The 22030-nt window shown below is 42.4% G+C and overlaps 1 protein-coding gene across 4 annotated transcripts; it reads right to left on the bottom strand.

The window, feature by feature from the left end:
* Positions 1–1798: 1798 nt before the first annotated feature.
* On the bottom strand, positions 1799–20986 carry exoc1 (exocyst complex component 1). 4 transcript variants are annotated; one of them, XM_056604329.1, is made up of 15 exons: positions 20819–20985; positions 20299–20430; positions 19982–20112; positions 19633–19792; positions 18405–18592; positions 6746–6973; positions 6087–6219; positions 5849–5958; positions 4692–4841; positions 4354–4462; positions 3718–3762; positions 3154–3317; positions 2941–3054; positions 2485–2564; positions 1799–2278 (listed from the first exon to the last, which is right to left on the bottom strand). In XM_056604329.1, the coding sequence occupies exons 2-15, from the start codon at positions 20420–20422 to the stop codon at positions 1900–1902; spliced, it is 2115 nt and encodes a 704-aa protein (XP_056460304.1). In that variant the 5' UTR covers positions 20423–20430; positions 20819–20985; the 3' UTR covers positions 1799–1899. The 4 variants fall into 4 exon arrangements, with proteins under 4 accessions (XP_056460304.1, XP_056460305.1, XP_056460303.1 ...); XM_056604330.1 differs by having other exon boundaries at positions 1807–2278; positions 20651–20986; XM_056604328.1 differs by having other exon boundaries at positions 1808–2278; positions 20646–20985.
* Between the last annotated feature and the right edge of the window lie 1044 nt (positions 20987–22030).

Genomic DNA, 22030 nt, shown 5'->3' with positions numbered 1-22030 from the left:
ACACAAGACCGGAACCCATGGCAACGCCAGTAAACAAACCCCGACTCCCGAGAAGCCCAATCCCTATGAGCTCCCTGCGCTACGGCCATCCGGAGGCACACAGAGCTTTTGGCCGTGATATTATATATACAATTATATTATATTATATACTATTTTATATAGAGCTCCGAGCCTCCGAGAGTCGCAAACGGCAACAATCACTTTCTCCTCCATGCTGCAGTACACCCCGGACTGCACTGCGCTGAGTTTGACGGTTGAACGCTGATTGGCTGTTACGTTACACATGTCACTCAGTGGCCACGCTGTTGAACGCTGATTGGCTGTCATCACGCGAAATTCGTGTCAAAGTTGACATTTTTCGCGGCACAAATCCTCGTGAACGCGCTTGCCTGTGCACGGCGAAAGTGTGGCGGACGAATCAAAAATACTCGCCCGATACGCGTCTATACGTTCACTTTGTATGGGATCTTGTTGTCCCGTTGCATTTTGGGGTGAACGCACTGGAGAAGTTTCAAGACAGACAGCCAAAATTGACATTTTTATTCAGAAAATAGCCGGTCCTTTTGCTTCCTATAAAAAGCATGTTTGTGACACTGGATATCGATATGGATACGTCATCTAGCCTGCATGTGGAGGGCCACATAAGGTAAGAAATTGGTTTACGTAAACTTTGCTGCTGGTTCTGTTTGCTCGTGAATCGTGATGACCTGGCCAAAGGTTACCAACGGTCCCAAGCGATTTTGATCTGATTCTGGTTGGTGCTCCAGTTAGTATGCGTTGTATATATAGATTGCAGCTAGTAGCAGCTACACACGGTGCGATTGCTATGCCAATGTGGTTATAGTTGGTTTTGTCTGATTGAGATATGTGACGACTTGGAGCCTGGTAGGCCTATCCTGACATAAATATGTTCTCGCATAACGTGCATCTTTTCAGGGTATTTGTACAATAAATCCATAACAAATACCGAATATTGATTGTCTTATGTGTCCATATTATATCCATTATATTGACCGGGTATTCCCAAGACGCTCACGCTCTGCAGCAAGCCAGTCACAGTTGATTGGCGCGGCGCTGTACAGCGAACGTAAACAAACAACTAATCTAAGGTTTTAAGTATTACTTTTCCTCCAGAGATCCCGCTAATGTTGTGTTATAAAGTAAAGGGAAACAAGATATCTATTCTTCCTCCACCTCTCTCGCTTCTCTGCTTGGTGTCGCTGACGCTTATAGTTTGCCTCCCTCGCTCTGGTAAAGTCACCTACGTGGAAAAAAAAAATAACGAAGCTTCGAATACTGATTTAAGCTTCAAATACTAATTTTCCGAACCAGTATTCGAATATTCGAATAATTTCAACACCTGACAATACACTGTAGAGCATATTGTAATGCAGCGTTGAATGGATGAATAGCTTACATAAGGGTACCCAGCACTTTTCAGACCACACTCAAGCTTATGGTTATTGTCCCCACCACTTCTAAAAACAAACTGACGCCCTTGGAGAAGAGATGGATTATTTTCATGATACTCATAAGCTGGTGTTTCCCAAAGTTAAAGTAAATAATTTCACAATTAACTACTAAACTATGGCCAAAACAATATTCCTACCAATGACGTTCCAATACTCAGTAAACGGAGGCAGTCATTGCGGTGGAACATCACAATGAAGAAGCTCTGTAGCAGACGCCCGTGAACTTGGCCAGCCAATGTTAACCAAAAATAGGGGGCCGGCATTACTCTTTTTTTTAACAAAGAGGGGGCCTGACAAACTCTACTCACCACCAATGATTTATGATTGTGGTTAATGATTTATTTACCAGTATGACTTAAGGGAGGGTCTAGACTTGGAACTTTGAATGTGGGTCAAGCAATGCAGATAGCTCAAGGTGTAAACCTTGTCACACACACACACACACACACACACACACACACACACACACACACACACACACACACACACACACACACACACACACACACACACACACACACACACACACACACACACACACACACACACACACACACACAAGTTGAGTAACCCTCACAATGCATTTGTCAAAGTTCCTCTTGACGGTGACCAGCACATTCCCCAGTGTGGTGCTGAGGTACGAGGCCGGGTCCACGTTCTCTGCCGTCCACACGTGGTGGCTCATCTTCACCAGCATGTACAGAGAGTGGAAGCTGTCGATCTTGTCCCCTAGCGCGATCAGACTGTTAAGCTCCGTCTCGATGCTCTGGAAGATCTTGTTCATCATCATCCGTACCAAGTCTTTCCTGGGTGGACAGTAAACATTGGCTTAGGATGATAGACAAACACAAAAGGTCTGGCGCTGAGTTAGTAAGTGTGGAATGTCATTGGGTTAGGGAAGGCCATGTACTTTTGCGTTTGGTACTGCCGGGATGCATTGGTTTAGTTTATGTTGGGCATTGAGTATTTTTGTGTTTGGTAACAGATTCAGGAAACCCCAAAGACAACTCACTCTGATGATAAGGAGGGTCTAGGTTCGCTCTGAGGTGTCACTTTAGATGTAATCGCTCCATCCGTTTCTTCTGTTTCTGGCTGTGGAGACACATGACAGATCTCAATGAATGCATGCAGCCAATCCTTTCAGAAAACGGAGACAATTGACAAACGGGACCTCATTAAACACTGGAGAACTACTCCCCGGGGAGCTCTGCTGACAAAGTCATACCAATCAAGGCAAGGAAATGTTTGACCCATCAGTTACCTTGGTTGTTTATGAAAATGCCTCAACAGCACAACACACCTCTGTTCGTCATCATATAGTTCCTGCCCGATACTAGATAAACGGTTGTGATGGCCCGGTTTGCTGCAAATCCCTCTGACTCTAATCAATTGGTGATAGTCATTTGTCAGTGCTGTTGTGTAATGTAAGATTCCCTTTTTGCAGCCACTTCGAAGCTGTCAGTTGTACCTGAGCCAGGGGCGGCTGGACGGTGGCATGCTGCTGCAGCTTGAAGAACTTGCTGATAAAGTCTTGTTCTGCCAGACACAGAGGCTCCAGCTCACTTAGGACTTGCTCAAAGATCTGGCAACAGGATGACAGTTTAATGCAAACGTATTCCCAGGATCATCCCAAGAAAAGAACCACAGGCTGTTCAGTGCACTAGAACCACTGAAGTGTCACCTTGTCAAACTTGGTTCGGTCGGCAACGTCCAGGTCGGAGGCAGACATGTTGCCCATGTCGAGCAGTGAGGACGACTGGGAGCGCCGACTGTTGGAGCCCTGCACTGCCAGCTTGTTTAGGCTAGATGTAGATCCCGTTAGCTTGCCAGAGCTGCCATGCAGGCCTGGGACAGCACAAGGAAGGTCAGACTCAAAATTGTGTTCCTTAATTAAAATAGTACTTTTGGATAAAGACCACACCACATCTCAGAAGTGACCATGGACACCACACCAAGAACATCCAACCATCCACCAATAAGTACAATTAATCGGTCCATTAGTAATTCGTTATTCTGTTATTCTGAGTCATATCTATGATTGAACTAAATTGTGTTACAATGTAAACAGCTTTTTTGGGGTAAAAGAGCACTGGGCTAATGGCGTAGTTAGTATGTAACAGGACATTTTCATGTTAGTTATCTGAAGAGGAAAGCAAAAGATCTTGGGCAAAGTAACACCTTTAGCAGAGCGGAGCAGACGGCATAAAAAGCATGTGGAACTTCCCTGTGCAGGAGGGATACTTACTCTCGGATTCCTGTTTGAGTGCACTCTCTTTCCGCGGAAGCGTAGCTGGAGGTCAGTTAGAAAGGCAGGCATCAGAGACAAAGACAGGTTAGGGCTTAAAAACATGCAGCACAAGGTAAGCGAGCCACTAGGTACAGGTTAGACGTACAGGGTCTCTAGACGTTGCTAAGGCGATCAAATGTTCAGAAAACAAAATTCAAACTTTGTTTTCACAGGGAAGGTGACATTTAATAGGGAAAGCAGAGTACTTGTGTTGATCAAAACCAAAGGCAAGCAGAGTCCTACTTTATACAATGCTAACAAACCACTGACAAGTGATATTTTTATACATATATACAAAGAACAAAGAACATTATATGCAAGAGATCTTTGAGTTGGAGCTACATCGCAATCATCTTGCAGAGACTGGTTAAAGAGAGTAGAAGAAGTTAGGTTATTGTTTTTTTCAGTTACAGAAAATAATCAGATATAGGCCTATGTGTTAAGACAAGAAGCATTAATTTACTGTTTTACATCTTCATGAGACAGATGTATGCTGACCACACCAAGTTATACAGCTAATATTATAGAAAACAATGTTTGTGTTCAGGACAATTGCGTAAGAAATACAAAATAAAATAATTACACTGATCTTACCAAACTTGCCCTTGGCCTCCTTGCTTGTGCCAGCCATCTTTATCTTGGCCACCTCAAAGAAATCTTTTATTTCTCGTTCATACAATCTGGTCATGTATTCCACATAGGTCTATAAAGATATTAAAAAAAGGTGTTAACCTGGAGCATTAACTGGATGCCATATGCATACATCCCTCTTGAATAATGTTGTCCTTGTTGTAGTCATTTATAATATTATTAAAGTTAATTATTAATTATAAAAAGATTGTATTAGAATAAGAAACCCTGATCATGATTATAAGATTGAGTAATAAGATAATGTGCCGCTAACATGCAGGTATTTCTTGAGACAGACTGACCATGGACAAGCCCTCGTACTTCTCCCTCTGAGTGTTCTTCAGCCACTCCATCAGCTTGGCGTAGCGAAGCAGGTCCCTGTGCAGTGGGCTGTGTTTCGGCAGGCTGAGGTCCACCGTGTGCTGGGACAAAGTGGAGCTCTGGTCATGGCCCTGTGACAACAAAAGAACAATATACTTAATTTTTTATCCAAGTATTAAGTATCCAGCAGAGTCTAATATAAATTCACACACCGGTATCGAGTATCGAGTTCATTTTGATATAGGGTGCATAAGTCTGGGAACCACAAATACATATGTTAGTGAGACGACTATTCGATTTAGAAAAACAACACTTTTGAACAAGTTGGAGAATTTCTGAACTTTCTTCTACCATGTTGATGTAGTGTCTCATCTGCAGCTGCAGACATGCAGGCATAACAGACTAGACAGGCAGATTTCCCATGTCCCCGCACCTTTGCACTGCAAAGGCCTTTTTCGCATTTTTGGAAAACGCAACACAGAAAGCTGCAAGCAATGACCAGTCCTTGGATGAGAAGACAAGACGGATGGGTTTGTGACTCTGGCTTTTGCAAGAGAGGTGGGTGCATAGAGTCAATAGGTGGCATATCCCTTGCATCCAATGTTGTGCAGCTAGTACTGAAGGAAAAGAGAATTACTTGAATGGCTAGCTGGGATGCAATGTTAGAGGATGAATGTAAGAAGGACTGTGGGGGGCGTGTGAGGGCTACCGTGATGGTACTCACTGGAAGTGACAGACAGGAGGACCTATAGAACTGAGGGATGGTCATTTTGAAGTGACTGAAGTAGTTAAACTAACACAGAGACAGAGCGCACAGCCACAAAGTCCAAAACAGCAAAAACAGGAAGGGGGAATGGAAAACACAAGCGCACAGGAAAGGGTCAGATCTGCCTCGGAAGTTTATGATAAGAGAGAAAAAGAGAGAGAGAGAGAGAGAGTGTTGTCGTCATTGTTTGGTAATGACCAGTTTTCCACAAAGCCCTTAAGGGACAAATACATATATCCATTCATGACAAGACATCTCTTTCACATAAATATATAAATATATGCCATAATTCTGTAGAATAATAATATATTAATATAAGGGGATCCAAAGGTTCAGGTGGAGGAACTGGGCTGTTTATGGGTGGAGGGTTACCTGATGGACAAACACGTTGTTGAGGTGGTTGGTGAGGCGACGAGCGAAGGTGTCTCTCAGGTCGCTGAACAGGTGCTGCTGCTGCTTCACTGCTAGCAGCTGATCATGACCTACAACAGAAATAAGACAGACAGAGGTCAACTTGAAGAATATACACCCAATTAAGTTGCATTGTGACTTATATTTTAGATTCTACTCTATTAAAAATGCTATTGATAGTTTATTTTTAAAACCGGACCTGGTCGGAGAGCCACGTTCATGCATTGCAGCAGAGCCTCAGATGCATTGATGCAGGCCTCAATCCCTTTAGGGGAGGACAGGTCTCCCTCCTGCAGGGCCCGGATGTGGCCCTTGGACAGATCCATGTAGTTCTGAAAATGGAAGAAGACACTATAGTGAGAGATTACCTCAAGAATGTGCACAAGCTTTGCCACAAGACAACAAATGTCCCACAGTTTACTTCAAGGGGATATATATAACACACTTCCTGGGTCATTTTCACGCCTACCCAGGCTTTTTTGTGCACCCATAACAGTTTTGGGTAGCTTGCTTCAATGTTTAGATATTTTATACCAGTGTAAGCACCCCCCCCCCCCCCCACCCCCCACACACCCAATAGAAGCCTATTCAACATCAAACTCATGGGTAGAACACGTCCCTGCTTCTCATGGCTGACTGTCCTTTTAAAGAATGCGATGCCCTTGGTTTTTTCATCACATTAATATTTTATGTTTATATTTCATGAAGAAGTAGAAAACAACTGAAACCACCCTGCTATATGTACACAAAAAAAATAAGCATTTGAAATTTACCATTAAATAACTAATCAGAAAATAAAGGCGGCACAGTTATTTAGAAGAAAAATATCAGTCATGGAAAGCTCTTTTCCCCCCATACCACAAGGAACTGGATCTCGTCCAGCAGCTTCCCATTATTTGTGTTGCTGATCTGGATCAGACGGTTGCTCTGTGAGATCTGGTCCATCTGCTCCTTGACGCTCTGCAGCATCTCCTCGTAGCTGCTCAGCTTATCCTCTATGTTGTCCACCTCGGACAGTGCCTGGTCCAACAGCTGCATCAGGATGTTCACCTGCTTCTCGGATGCCATGATAGACTGGATGTTGGCCTGCCGGTATATAGGTTACAGAACAATGAGCTTAGCATGATTGCCTGCGGGAGTACCCATTGGATCTCTTTCTCAAGATTATGCAGTTTATGACAACATAAAGAAGTGATATAGCAGACATCAAGTCAACAGCCACTCACAGAGATCCCAAAATATTGCCCTTAAAAAGATTAGGAATATGCTGGCCTTGTGTATGGTTTGACATAACATGTTGGCGTTCCGGAATCAGAGGCACGATTTTAAACACAACAGTGTCAACGTCATGTGTGTCCTATAACATATGCGTTGTGGTTAAAAAATTATGTGTCAAGGGTCTTTTCCCAGCAGTGCACATTGATACCACTCTTTAAATGGAAGAAAGTTCATCTTATATACCAGGGGTCTTCAACGTTTTCCAGGCAGATATTCAAATAATACACAGGTTCATATATTCATGTTTTTATTTTAAACATGTGCAAGGTACAGTGAGTAGGGTGGCCATGCCACTGACATTCATAAACATAACATAAAATAATAAACTGATACCTGCCAAGATCAACAATGTCTGTCAATTGCATGTAATCCTGCATAATGCTATTCAAATCGACATTTTTAAAACATAAATGTGGAAACGAAAATTAGTGATGTTTGTTAGTGTCTTTCTAATCATTCGGGGAGTAGTCCCGTAACTTATCAACCCCAGCGTGTCCGGTTGCTATGCGACGTCAACGCCTTTGGTGGACTATTTCTCTGCTGATCACTTATTTTCCCGATAATAGCCGGTGTTCTGTACTTTATCCCTTACATAACAGCACTCTCTCTCTCTCCCCCAACAGTCTTGGCTGCGCATTCTCATCCAAATACGTATTGTTTGCGGCGGAGGAGGGGGGGGTAGATATAAAGACCGGACGAGTCGCTGTGCTGTCCTTCTTCTTAATTGAAGGAGCATGCAGAGAAAAGGTCTCTCCTGCTGGGCTTTCATTAAAATCAAATACATAAAAATGTCACAGCCAGTCCTGATGTGTCAGGTGTGCGCGAGAGACATACGAACGTACGCTTACCACTTTTGTAAATGCCATTCGGATCGCATGATAGGAATAGATCTATTCCGATTAGAAATCAGATCAAAGTGTCCATGTAAACACAGCTAGTGTGTTGGATTCATGTTAATGTGTATTTAAAGACATTTCAATTCGTGGAAAACCTCTGGTATACACCATGTTGATGCATAAAATTACATTTGTGTGAGCAATGAAACAACCCTTGATGCAGCACTGGAACTAACTGTATGGGCCAGGGCTCCAGACTAACATTTTGCATTGGTGCGCCTAACTTATTATTTTTTTTTAGGTGCACCAGCAGAACATTTAGGTGCACCCACATTTTTCATTGCGTCGCCTTTAACGCCAAAAGGTCACCTTTTTATAGCTTTCCATAACTTTTATATAATGTGAATGATTTTTTAACAACAATAAGGTGTAGAGAAATACTTTATTTTAAGCCCAATTATATATATACAAAAACTCACATAGCCTATGCATATTTTCGCCTTTGCTAATTGCATTATGTCAGCACTTTGAAGTGAGCTATAGACCGAATTTCACATAAGTTCAGGCACTGACTGATATGACCATACTAACTGTTGTACTGACTACTTTTACACAAGGAACCATGTGATTTTACTGTATAGATTTTCAGAAAATGTCTTTTGAAAAACTCACATATGCACATTTTGGCCTTTGCAAATTGCATTATGTCAGCACTTTGAAGTGGGCTATAGACCGAATTTCACATAAGTTCAGGCACCGACTGATAGGACCATACTAACTGTTGTACTGACTACTTGTACACACGGACCCATGTGATTTTACGGCATAGATTTTGAGAAAATGTCATTTAAAAAAACTCACATATGCATATTCTGCTGGCCAATGGAGTCGAACGTCCGCACTGGCGGCCAACTTGCCACTGTCAGCTGCTGTTGGTAGTGGTACATGTACATGTACTTTTTAAATAAGCATAACTTGCCAAATGTTCAAACGGTTTGTTTTGTTAAACGTCAGAGATGTAGTTACGGCACTGCATACTTGATACTGATTAATAATTATGTTAGATTCTAAAAAAATGGAATAATGTTCTAAAATAGGTACAATATAACCACATGAATAACGTTGGTAAGAAACCAAACCGTTGGTAAACCGGTTGAAAATGTATCAAGTTATGGTTATTTAAAAGGTACATGTACCACTACCAACACAATGTTATGGGTGAGCTGCTGACTGGCAAGATGGCCGCAAGTGCGGACGTTCTAGACGCCGCCATAAGTCATTTATATACATTTACACACGGTGAAGGGTTTTATTTTGAAAACGTTGCGAGATACCACCCAAAGGCTGTTTAGAGTAAAGGCGCACGAAGATTTAGTGTGACAGCTGGCTTAACGCCTCGTTTCCACATACGTACATTATCGTATGCGATCCAACCGTCTCCGAACGAAAGTCCAGTCATTCCTATGTGATTCTCCGTAATGTCCGTTTTTCCTCCGAGACTCCTCCCCTCCGTAAAATTTCTGTCCGGTATGTCCGCAATATACGTTCAAAAAAATTAAGTTTTGCCGTCGTTTTACGGAGATACCGTATGAAAGTTTTTATGTTTTTCACAAAACATGTAAGTACCTGGCAGGCCAAACTCCTCGCTGATCTCTTTCCAAGCCTGGTTGGTTTTGTTTTTATCTCTGTATATGTCGATCCTCATGTTCCAAAGCTGCTCAGGGCCACACCCCCACCCTCCTCCTTGACACGCCCACCGAAACAGCGCATTTGTGGGAAGCTCAATGTGCGACTGGCTCGGAGTGGCTGTAACTCTGCACCACGGCTGAATTTCGGGAACGTCTTTGAATACTGTGTTAGTTGCCCACTAGTGTTGAGCGGGAACTCGAAAACTACTTGACAGCAGCAGATGCAGACAGTGAGATGGACCCACTGCAATGGTGGAAGGTGAATGAAAGGAACTTCCCAAGACTTGGCGGCCTTGCAAAGCACTATTTGTGAATCCCTGCAACCAGCACACCCTCCGAGAGGGTATTTACCACAGGGGGGAACATTGTGACCTGCCACAGGGCAGCTTTAAAACCTGAGATGGTGGATACACTTGTCTTCCTTGCTCGCAACTTGTGAGAAACAGTATTGCACAATTTTTTGTTTCATTGCAGCACAAGTTAAATGCACTTCATGTTTTTCGTTGTTGTTTTTTAAAGCTGCTAGAATTTGTTCTGTGAAACCTAAGAGCTTGTTAAGCTGTTTTTGTGTATTACATTTGTTTTTGTGTATTACATTTTCTTTTTTACCAGAAAATAAAAATAAATTATACAAAAATTGTGATTTTGTTCATAACGTGATATAAAATCGAAATCGGAAATTTTGGGGGGGAAAAATCGAAATATAATCGCCCAGCCCTATGTAAAACTAATTTTATTTCACTGACATATCACTATAGGTATTCATTCCATCCAAATTCAACAGTTTTGACTTGTTTTGAAATTTCACCCAGACCTCTATACATTTTCCCAGTCAAAGAAAACCATACAATCGAAATGAAGTTTGACTCCAACTGGAGCAGATATATAGTTGAGAACGACATATAATAAAAACAAAGGTAAAAACACAGCTAAAAACTACAATCACTAGGGATAAAGATATATATATATTAGAGCTGTCAGTTAAACGCGTTATTAACGGCGTTAACGCAAACCAATTTTAACGGCGTTAAAAATTTTATCGCGCGATTAACGTAATTATTATATTTAAAAAAACTTCTTCTTTTTTTTCTTTGGCTCAAAACAAAGAAGCAGTAGCCTGACTGCTATGTTCAAATGACATTTGTTCAAAGCAGTCGTTTAATTGCACTATAGGCTCTTTTTTTGTATCGTCCTGTTTTGATCAGTATATGCCAATGTTGTTATCAATAAAAAATCATTTGCACAAGGCAAGCCGATGCACTTCACCATGTTGATAAGAGAATTAAAATGAGAAGAATTATGGGACAAAAAAATCAAGGGATATTTAGCATAGAAAAATAATTTGTGATTAATTGCGATTAATCGTGAGTTAACTATGACATTAATGCGATTAATCACGATTAAATATTTTAATCGCTTGACAGCTCTAATATATATATATAAACAGAGGTGGGGGGGCTGACGCTGGAGCAGGAGCAGTCGATGAAGGTGGCTCATAATCAGTAACATCATCACTGTGGAACCCAAGAAGAAGAAAGAAAAGAATGTAACTTCAAACAGACAAGTAACAATATGTTGGGGTAAACAAGACATGTACTGGGGAAGTCAACTAACAATCCAGTTTGCACCAGTTTGAGTGTGTTCATTTACTAAATTCATTGCAGGATAATAAATCAAATCCAAGTTTATTTATCACTTGCACAGCAATGCTTGGTTTGCTAGGTCCTCTCAACAATGCAAAAAGGAAGAAAGAGAAGAAAGGATAGAGATAGTATCAAATAAACTATGTACAATATATTGATAATGATAATTGATGCAAATAATATCATAAATATAAATATAAGGCAAAGAGTACCGGTAGTGAGTGTGTGGAATGAGTAGAGTGAGTAGGGTGATCGATAGATAGATAATATCTGATAAGGTGATAGATCGTCAATTTGACACCAAATCAATAAGTAATCGATAACAGAGATTACATACCTTTCAGGTGATGGAATTCGATATTCTGAATCACTGTTGTCCGTGTCCAGTTCTGGCAACAGCAAGTCACTGACGTCAGGTGACGACTCGAGAGGGACTACAGCCCACTGTCTCTAATGATAGCGAATGCCTCCGCAAAAGTATAGGTCTTTCTCCTGCCTGCCATTATTTATTTTAAAATAATAACAAATAGAAGAAAAAGGCAAGAAAATACAAAATAACTAGCTAACTACCAGCTAACTAGAAATGCAAACGATGTAACAAGCGTGTAGTAGGAGCGTATGTCTCTATCTAGCCGGAGCGTCTGAAGAGTGCTCAGAAAGTTGTCGGCGCTTCTGGTGCGAATTATGCTGACCTTCCAGTCAAACCCTGGAAGATATCTTGGGTATCCATTGGTCAATTTGGATGATTGACCCCTCTATCGAACCGTTAGAGCCAATAGAGTCGAGGGACAGTCAAATCGAGGGACCCAAATTCATGTAAAAAAACACTATTCGCCAATCAAAAGTATCACATTGTATAACGTTTTTTATTTGTTTATTTATTTTGCTCTTCTTTGGCTGCTAGTTCAGTGAGTTTTCGTCGGAGAGTGTTATCATTGGAATCTGTGAAGCCTCAGCTTTCATATGACATATAGTTTGTTCGGGTGGCATGAAGTAGCGAAATCGGCGGCGGCCAGTATGAGCGCATGCACGTTTTGCGTGTTTTGCTATGGGCTCATTTAGTTGCTTGGTGTTAGAATTGTATTTTGTTCAGGTAAAAATGGTTACCATGGGCTTTTAGCCGAGCTTCTTCCCGTTACGTGGGTATGCACCATGGACATGTTGGAGCATGGTGGTGCTGTTTACAGCTGTTTACAGCACACGTTGGCGCAGCTGCCCCCGCCGCCGGGGGCGCTCGGGTTTAAGAGGTTAAAGGTCCCATGACATGAAAATCTCACTTTATGAGGTTTTCTAACATAAATATGAGTTCCCCTAGCCTGCCTATGGTCCCCCAGTGGCTAAAACTTGCGTTTGGTGGAAAACGAGCACTAGGGATGTCCCGATCCGGTATTTGGATCGGATCGGCCGCCGATATTAGCAAAAAAATGCATATCAATATCGGATCGGCCTGCACGGGAAAATCCCGATCCGGACTCCCGATCCAGTTTGTTTTCAAAACTCCGGTCCGTGTTTTCGAGCGCACCAATGTAGGTAATCCATTCCAGTTTTTTTCAGCTTTTCCCCCCAAATCCGGTCCGCGTTGTTCAGCACACCTAGCGCAAACTGTGTGTGTGGTAATTTGACTATTTTCTACTCAGGTTTTGTGTGTGTTGCTTTTATATATAATGTTATATTGTTTACAATATTGTTTACACTCTTGTTGTTCAAGAACAGAGCACTGATGCCAATTCAGTGTGTGTGTGGTAATTTGACTATTTATTATTTTGTCTATTTTGTGTTTATTTAACCCTGAATAAACAGGTCAGCTTCTCATTACCAACTATTGTGGATTATTCAAACTAACCTAATTAAGTTGGCTAGTTGTTCTTAAGAGTAAAACCCTTTTCAACATGAGTAGTACAACAAAATAAGTAAATATCTTTAATCTTTAATACATGCTTGGATCGGCCGGTATCGGTATCGGCCGATGCTAAAAGCTACAATATCGGTATCGGATCGGAAGTACAAAAAGCTGGATTGGGACATCCCTAACGAGCACTAGCTGTTCTGCTCACCTTTGAAAAAACGGAGGCTCAAGCGCGCTGATTTGGAATGTCTTTATTTAGGACGTCATAAACTCATAAAGCATCTAAGCTCCTCCCCTTACACTGCCTGGCCCGCCCAGAGACGTTGGTGGAAGAACCAGAGACGTCGCAGAACCCGACAAAGTCGTTCGTGATTCATAATATCGTCTGGAGGCGCACACAGCTTTTGGCCGTGATAATATGTATTATATGATATAGATATCTATGTATTATATGATATAGAGCTCCAGGACTGTAACGCAAGTGTTGTACACTTCCTTGTTATTTGGATAACCGTTCTGCTTTTGGTGTTATGGCGCATAACACGTCGGACTCTCGTCTGTGGTATTTCTACAACGAGACTCGTAGTGTGGGGGTTATCTCAGCCAAGGTTGAGAATGAATTGGGGGTAAAAAACTTTGGCTTTGACTCCCTCAAGAACATGAACAACGACATGGAGGAGAAAGGGATTGTTGGCGGCGAATGTCTCCCGCTGGAGCCCCGCTGAGGGACCACCGCCGGAGGCGGAGGTGCCTAAGCACTAGGGCTGTGCAATTAATCGAATTTCGATCGCGATATCGATTTTGGGGTCAAACGATCTCCGAACTCGTATAATCGAGTTGAAACGATTAATTTGACATTTTCTGTTTTACAGTAGGCCTAGAGAGTTTATGAAAGTTTATGAAAGAGACGCGCATGCGAAAGCATTCAACGCGGCGAGAGGGAGTACAATCTAACAGGCGTGCTGCATCAGGAAGTATGCCGTTGGCAGGAGGCGGGACATGCCAGTGAACCGCCAATCAGCAGCATCGACTGTTGACAGACATGTTGGAGTAGACCTACCGTGTGGAATATTAAAGTTTCAGTAACGTTACAGTTTGATGAACGATAACAAGCTCCTATAGCAGACTTTAAAGATCCCATGCCATGCTATTTTATGGATGCTTTAATATAGGTATTAGTGGGCCACAAACACAGTATTCAAAGACGTCCCCGAAATTCAGCCGTGGTGCAGAGTTACAGCCACTCCGAACTAGTCGCACATTGAGCTTCCCCCAAACGCGCTGTTTCGGTGGGCGTGTCAAGGCAGGTCAAGGAGGGGGGTGGGGGTGTGGCCCTGAGCAGCTTGCAGCCACAGTACCATTCGCTCTGGTTACGGTGGGCGTGTCAAGGCAGGTCAAGGAGGGGGGTGGGGGTGTGGCCCTGAGCAGCTTGTAGCCACAGTACCATGCGCTGTTTACGGTGGATGTATCGCAATGGCTCGTAGAAACCCATATTATACATAGATATCTATGTAATATAATATAATATATATTATCACCTGGCCCTGAGCAGCTTGTAGCCACGGTACCATGCGCTCAGTTTACGGTGGATGTATCGCAATGGCTCTTAGAAACCCATATTATACATAGATATCTATATAATATAATATATATTATCACCTGGCCCTGAGCAGCTTGTAGCCACGGTACCATGCGCTCTGTTTACGGTGGATGTATCGCAATGGCTCTTAGAAACCCATATTATACATAGATATCTATATCATATAATATATAATATATATTATCACGGCCAAAAGCTGTGTGAGCCTCCAGACGATAGGCTATTATGAATCTCAAACGACCGCGTCTTCTTCAGATTGATGTGGAAGTGGAAGAACCAGAGACGTCGGAGAACCCGACGAAGTCCTTTGTGATTCATTATATCGTCTGGAGGTGCACATAGATTTTGGCCGTGATAATATGTATTATTTGATATAGATATCTATGTATTATATGATATTATTTAGATGTAGAGCCCCAGGACTCCAACGCAAGTGTTGTACACTTCCTTGTTATTTGGATAACCGTTCTGCTGTTGGTGTGATGGCGCATAACAGGTCGGACTCTCGTCTCTGGTATTTCTACAACGAGACTCGTAGTGGGGGTTATCTCAGCCATGGTTGAGAATGAATTGGGGGAAAGGAACTTTGGCTTTGACTCCCTGAAGTACATGAACCACGACATGGAGGAGAAGGGGATTGTTGGCCACGAATGTATCCCGCTTGAGCCCTGCTTCCCACCGCCTCGGCAGCGGTCAGCGCTAATCACCGCCTCCTGAAGCCGAGGCGGTGGTCCATCGGCAGCGAGACTCCGGCGGGAGACGACCGCGGTCAACAATCCCTTGGCCATGGCTGAGATAACCCCCACTACGAGTTTCGTTGTAGAAATACCAGAGACGAGAGTCCGACGTGTTATGCGCCATCACACCAACAGCAGAACGGTTATCCAAATAACAAGGAAGTGTACAACAATTGCGTTACAGTCCTGGAGCTCTATATCTAAATAATATCATATAATACATAGATATCTATATCAAATAATACATATTATCACGGCCAAAAGCTGTGTGCACGTCCAGACGATATAATGAATCACACAGGACTTCGTCGGGTTCTCCGACGTCTCTGGTTCTTCCACTTCCACATCAATCTGTAGTAGACAGAACCGCGCGCTGCCTGCTGCCTGCTGCCGGCGCGAGGCACCACCGCCCGGCTGCCCGCTGCCGGGCGGTGGTGCTTCGCGGCGGTGGTGCCTCGCGGCAACCGGCGGCAGGCAGCATGTCGCAGTTCATGTACTTCGATGTCGTTCTGCCATTGCATTCAAAATTCTGTAACTAGCCTGTTACTACGAACTAAGCAACTACCGTACACGTATTAGCATTTAGCACTAGCTCAATCACGACTCTTTCAGAATTCTTGTGGGTGGTTACAAACCAACCAAGTGGGCAGGGCCATGAATAATAGTTTGACAACGCTACGTCACAGTGTCACCTTATCCAGATCGGCTCATTTCTTCTGCCTTTTTCCTTTCATTGCCTATTGCATTCAGCAGACAAACTGCATAGATTTCAAACTTACCACAGCTCACAAACTTATTCAGACCTATCATATTTAACAATAGGAAAAATGTGATTTTAATGGCATGGGCTCTTTAATTAAGAGTTCTTTAAGCGAGTTGAAACGATTAATTTGACATTTTCCGTTTTACAGTAGGCCTAGAGAGTTTATGAAAGTTTATGAAAGAGACGCGCATGCGAAAGCATTCAACGCGGCGAGAGGGAGTACAATCTAACAGGCGTGCTGCATCAGGAAGTATGCCGTTGGCAGGAGGCGGGACATGCCAGTGAACCGCCAATCAGCAGCATCGACTGTTGACAGACATGTTGGAGTAGACCTACCGTGTGGAATATTAAAGTTTCAGTAACGTTACAGTTTGATGAACGATAACAAGCTCCTATAGCAGACTTTAACTAAGAGTTCTTTAAGGCAGAACTGCCAAGTACATCTTGTGTATTTCTGTTTAACAACAATATGATTTTTATTAGCCATGTGTTTGTTATGGCTTTGTGACTTTTAACTTTGCTATGGAGAAATGCTGGGACCGTTGTTCTCTAGACATTAAATAGGGAATGTATTATTTCAGTCGAGTCATTCGTCAGTGCATTTGGCTGAATATATTGTATTCATGAAATGTTTTATAAAAATCAAATGTTAGATTCAGAATGTTGTGGCAGACAGTACACTTACACACGAAAAAGGTTTTATTTTGGATACTTACACGTGTTTCTATGTCATAATTGATTGTTTCAATAAATGCATGTTTTCAAACTCAAAAATAATCGTTTGAATAATCGTGATATCAATATTGACCAAAATAATCGTGATTATGATTTTTCCCATAATCGAGCAGCCCTACTAAGCACTGCCCGGCAACAATCCCTTTCTCCTCCTTGTCGCGGTTCAGTCTACTTCACATTGATGTGGACGTTGAAGAACCAGGAACGTCGGAGAACCCAACGCGGTCGTTTGAGATTCATAATATCGGCTCACACAGCTTTTGGCCGTGATAATATATATTATATGATATAGATATTTATGCAGGCTATATGATAATATTTAGATATAGAGCTGCAGGACTCCCGTGTGTTCTAGAATATTTACAGAACACGGCTCATGGCTGTGTGCGCTTCGCCATTGCGATACATCCACTGTAAACAGAGCGCATGGTACCGTGGCTGCAAGCTGCTCAGGGCCACACCCCCAACCTCCTCCTTGACCCGCCTCGCTCCTCCTCATTTGCATTATAGCTACAGACACCAAAACAGCGCATTTGGGGGAAGCTCAATGTGCGACTGGCTCGGAGTGGCTGTAACTCTGCACCACGGCTGAATTTCGGGAACGTCTTTGAATACTGTGTTAGTTGCCCACTAATACCTAGATTAAAGAATACATAAAATAGCATGTTATGGGACCTTTAATGAAAAAGCTTTCAATGTTTCTACCTCTGTTCATTTTCACTCGTTTTGTCGTGTTTATTTATTTTCTGTTTCATTTAGGCAACTCTGGCGCTCAGCCTGCTCAGGTCGATCGCATTTTTTGAACTCGCACTTAGAGCAGTGAAAAAGACGACAGCCAATCAGAGGCAAAGAAACGCCCTGAGCTCTGTCTCTTATTGGTGACAACAAATCAGGCGACCATAGAGATGATGCGCTTGCGCGAAAAAAAAAGTTTTCACCCGAGCAGCGTCAGGTGCACCAGTGCGACCTAGAGTTTTTTTTAGTCGCACTAGTAAATATTTTGGTCGCACTCTGGAGCCCTGGTATGGGCACACTCACACTGCTGGCTTTAACAATGGAAACACATTCCATGCCTCCTTATTCCATGTTTTCAATTTTTTTTGAGAAGGCCAGGCACAATAACAGCAACATTCCTGGCTTGCGGAAAGGTGGGCTATTGACTGTGGGCTATTGACTACAAGTTATTTTTTCTCCAAAAGACAGAATAAGATGGCACCGAGGCTTGACACTAAGATCAGTGCCTACTAGCCATAAAACCTAAACAACGCTGTAAAAAGGGAGGGACTTGACTTCAAATCAGATTTGAAGTTCAAGCTGCTATAATAAATATTTATCGCGAGTTTACCTAGAGCAACTCTTAAGACCAGAGCGCCAGAGCATGTATAACTTACCCCGTCTAGAACCTGTAGTTCCCTGGAAAGTTTTTCGGCAAAGCCCTCGGCATTGGAGATGGCATATTCGCACACCTCCATCATGCCCTCAATGTCCTGCTCTTCTCGGGCGTTGAGCTCCTGGTAGTCATCTAGGGCGTCCTCATCTCCGCCAGCCACACTCTGGGCCTCACCTCTTGGCGCAGACTCTAACCCATCATAAACATATGTGCTATGTGTCAGAAATGAGCACAAATCATAGTGTACTATGAAGCCTAAGAGGAAGGAGACAATAGCGGACAATGGACTTTCTGTGATGGGAATTTGCCAAAATTATTAACCATCATTAGTGATTTAAATGACTTGCAGACATATAACACTGAATAAGTGATTAGTTCAACTTTTAATTTAGGCGGCATTTGTCAAGATAATTAATGAGGCCAAACAACTTAATTCCCTAATTCCCTGACAGCATCATTTCTAAATGCACCTGGCAAAGTGTATACATTTGTGTCTGGTTTAAAATAAATCTGTAAAATAATTAAATACTAATTGACTCAGGCAGAAGACGACTACGGTATACGGAATAAGAGAGAATCTAAATCGAGGAATTATTCTACAGTGTCCATCAACTAACCCCTACAATTTCCAGCCCAATGTATCAACACAATATATTTCATGAAATGCATGCCAAACCTTATCCTGGTAAATCAGTATACAAAAGGAGGGATGTTCTGTTATTAAAAATGGTGATTGTAGTTTGATATGATTGGAATACAACAGAGAGGATTGATGGGGGTAAGTCCTACCAACCTTCCGCTTTAGGAAGTTCTGGCCAGAGAAAGATTTTAAGAGAAGAGTCAGAATAAAGAAGAGTTAAGAGTAAAACAAAGAAGAAGCAGAAGGATTTTGTTCTACAGCCTACGTATTGCATTCAAGGAGATAACAGTCAAAACACACTAGATTCCAATTTATATTTAAGCAAAACTATACAACAAAACATTAATTTACAGAGGGAAAGAAATATATTTGAACATGCAATAGAACATGTACAGCCAGGAAACGTTTCCATTTATGGGAGTAATTAAGAGTGCAATTACCACAAGCACTAACCCTAACCCTTACAGGGACAGCTAGCGGACACAAACACAGACCAGGAACCGAGGGGAAAATGCTTGCCATAATTTGTATATAGTGAAAAAGCAAATGCTTCATCAGATAATCCCAGGGTCAGTCAGTGTTTCCATACCTTCCAATAGTTGAGGACTGACATTAACAAACTCCACCTTCTTCCTCAGGTAGCGTTGGTTCAGCTTCCAAATGCAAGAGATGAAGGAGTTCTTCTCAGCCACACTGCTTGCCACCCATCGGTACACCTTCTCAAAATGAAGGTCAAATTCTGGATTTTCCTGGAACGGTTAGAGTGTGTATGCCAGCATAATCTTAAAGTGGGGGACAAACCTAAGCCTTAAACTTTTGACATGTTAGACAAGCATATATATGTTTTTCCAAACAACAAGGTTATTAGATGAGTTTCTTGTTCTGTATGAGGAGCATTGGTAAGTACGAAAATAAGTAAGTAGTTATCTTTTCCTCACCTTGCTTGGATCTTTGGCATCCACCTCTCCAAGATCCCGCAGCTCCCATGTTATCTGCCGCTTGTAGAAGTCCCCCTTGTCAGACTTCTTTACCTTTACAACTTTGACCTGGACAGGCCTCTCTGTCGTTACTTATGTTGAAGAAGAAACGCAATTTAAAAGCTACAGACTAATCCACATAAATTCACTGTTCACACAAAGCACTAGCAGGTGTTCTAGTGAGCAACTTTGTTATTGCAGAGGAACTCAAAAGCAATTGTAGGTTACTCAGACATTTCTTCATACATTAAATTATTTATATTGTGCTTATACTGTACCAGTTGCACACAAGAAACAATTCTTCTTTTTCTTTCCCGCCTTGCAGACGTTCACAATACTGAGGAGACGCTCGTCGTTGGGTGTGAATATGTCCCTCTGGAGCGCATGTTTGATGGCTGTCATTGTGGATGCTGTTAGATTTTTTGATTTAAAACGGTTAATTTAATGCGTGGCGGTGGACAGTGCTGCTGTCTATGGCAAAACCGAGCGATAACAATGCTGTCGATGTATTTTCGATGTTCAATGCATTCATATTATAAACTGTGCAAATATGATATCACTTTGACTCTTTTTGACAAAACATATATCATTTTGATGAACAATCCGAAACAACATTTTAACTAACCTTACCCCATTAAATGGGGCCAGCTTTGTGCTATAATAGCTTCGAGCTACATCCAGCATTTACGTAATAAGGTGAGCCGTCTCCGATCGTTCGATTTTTTTGCACAAAGCCGAACGATAATATATTTCGTCAAATGTACTACATGATTTAGAAAATAAAACCATATAGCTTGCCTCAGCTACTCAGCCCTTGGCAAATCCACATCCAGACTACTTCCTGTACGAGCCAAATGTCACGTGACACGACTAGAGGGGGGCCGACCTATGGGGCCGACCATAGAACTAGAGCTGTGTTCGAAATCGTTCCCTATACACTCGTTCCCTATTCCCTATATAGTGTACATGATATAGTGCACTATATAGGGAATAGGGAACGAGAATTCGGACACTACGCTGAACATTTCTGAACGTCATTTGCGTCAGTAAATGCGCCGGGTATTTGTGTGACGCAGACAGATGCGCCCACTAGTGGTGCCGAGATGATGCCTCATGAAACGTCAAAGCCTCAAAGCCAGATGAACCACCAAAGTGGTTCGTGCTCGAAGCTTCAAATGAGTACGCTAGGGACATCTAGTGGTGAATGAAATTATGACAACCCAACCCAAAATGTGATTTTTGCTTCGTGTGCCGATACAACATTAAATCATTTGAGAATTGAAGTCATTTCAATGATACATGTGTGTGAGTGTGACATTCATAAAATGGCACAGAGCTCATGCTAGAAAATAAATCATTTGGCAAAAGTGTGTCTTAACAGACGCTTTTATCCAAAGCGACTTACTTCGGTAAATACACACATTGACACACCGACGGCAGAGTCAACCATGCAAGGCGACAGTCAGCTGTCAGGAGCAAAGTGACAGGGTCACAACAACACTGAGCTAGGAGGAGCTGGGGATTGAACTAGCAACCTACTGGTTACAAGTCAACTGCTCTACCTCCTGAGCTAAGCTGACCCACACTGCATGATAACTGAGAAGGACTGACTAATTTAATAGCCATTAAAGTGTTCTGGACAGTGGTTATTGAAACCTTATTGGGAGCAACTAGATGAAAATGCTCCCAAACCGGGGAAAACCTTCTCTTTTTGGCAAACTCCATGATGAATAATGAACGTGATGTTTCGATTGATACTACAGAAAATGCAATGCTCAAACTACTACGATCACAGACTAGTGGCATATTGAATATACCACAAGGTTGTGATCGTATACGGGACATCTTTATAGTCGAAATCTCCCGCCAATACTGAACCCATATTTCGAAGCAGAAATCCGAGGCGAAGCCTCGAACGTCACACCCTACGTCATTTCGCCAACGTGAATCCTACTCGAAGCGGAGCTTCGCTGGGGGAGGAGCCGAGATACTCGACACACGCCTCGATGC

Source organism: Gadus chalcogrammus, chromosome 12 (assembly GCF_026213295.1).
Source record: "Gadus chalcogrammus isolate NIFS_2021 chromosome 12, NIFS_Gcha_1.0, whole genome shotgun sequence".
Classification (NCBI taxonomy): domain Eukaryota; kingdom Metazoa; phylum Chordata; class Actinopteri; order Gadiformes; family Gadidae; genus Gadus; species Gadus chalcogrammus.
The sequence above is the reverse complement of the archived record's forward strand: the minus strand, read 5'-3'. Positions and strand labels throughout refer to the sequence as shown.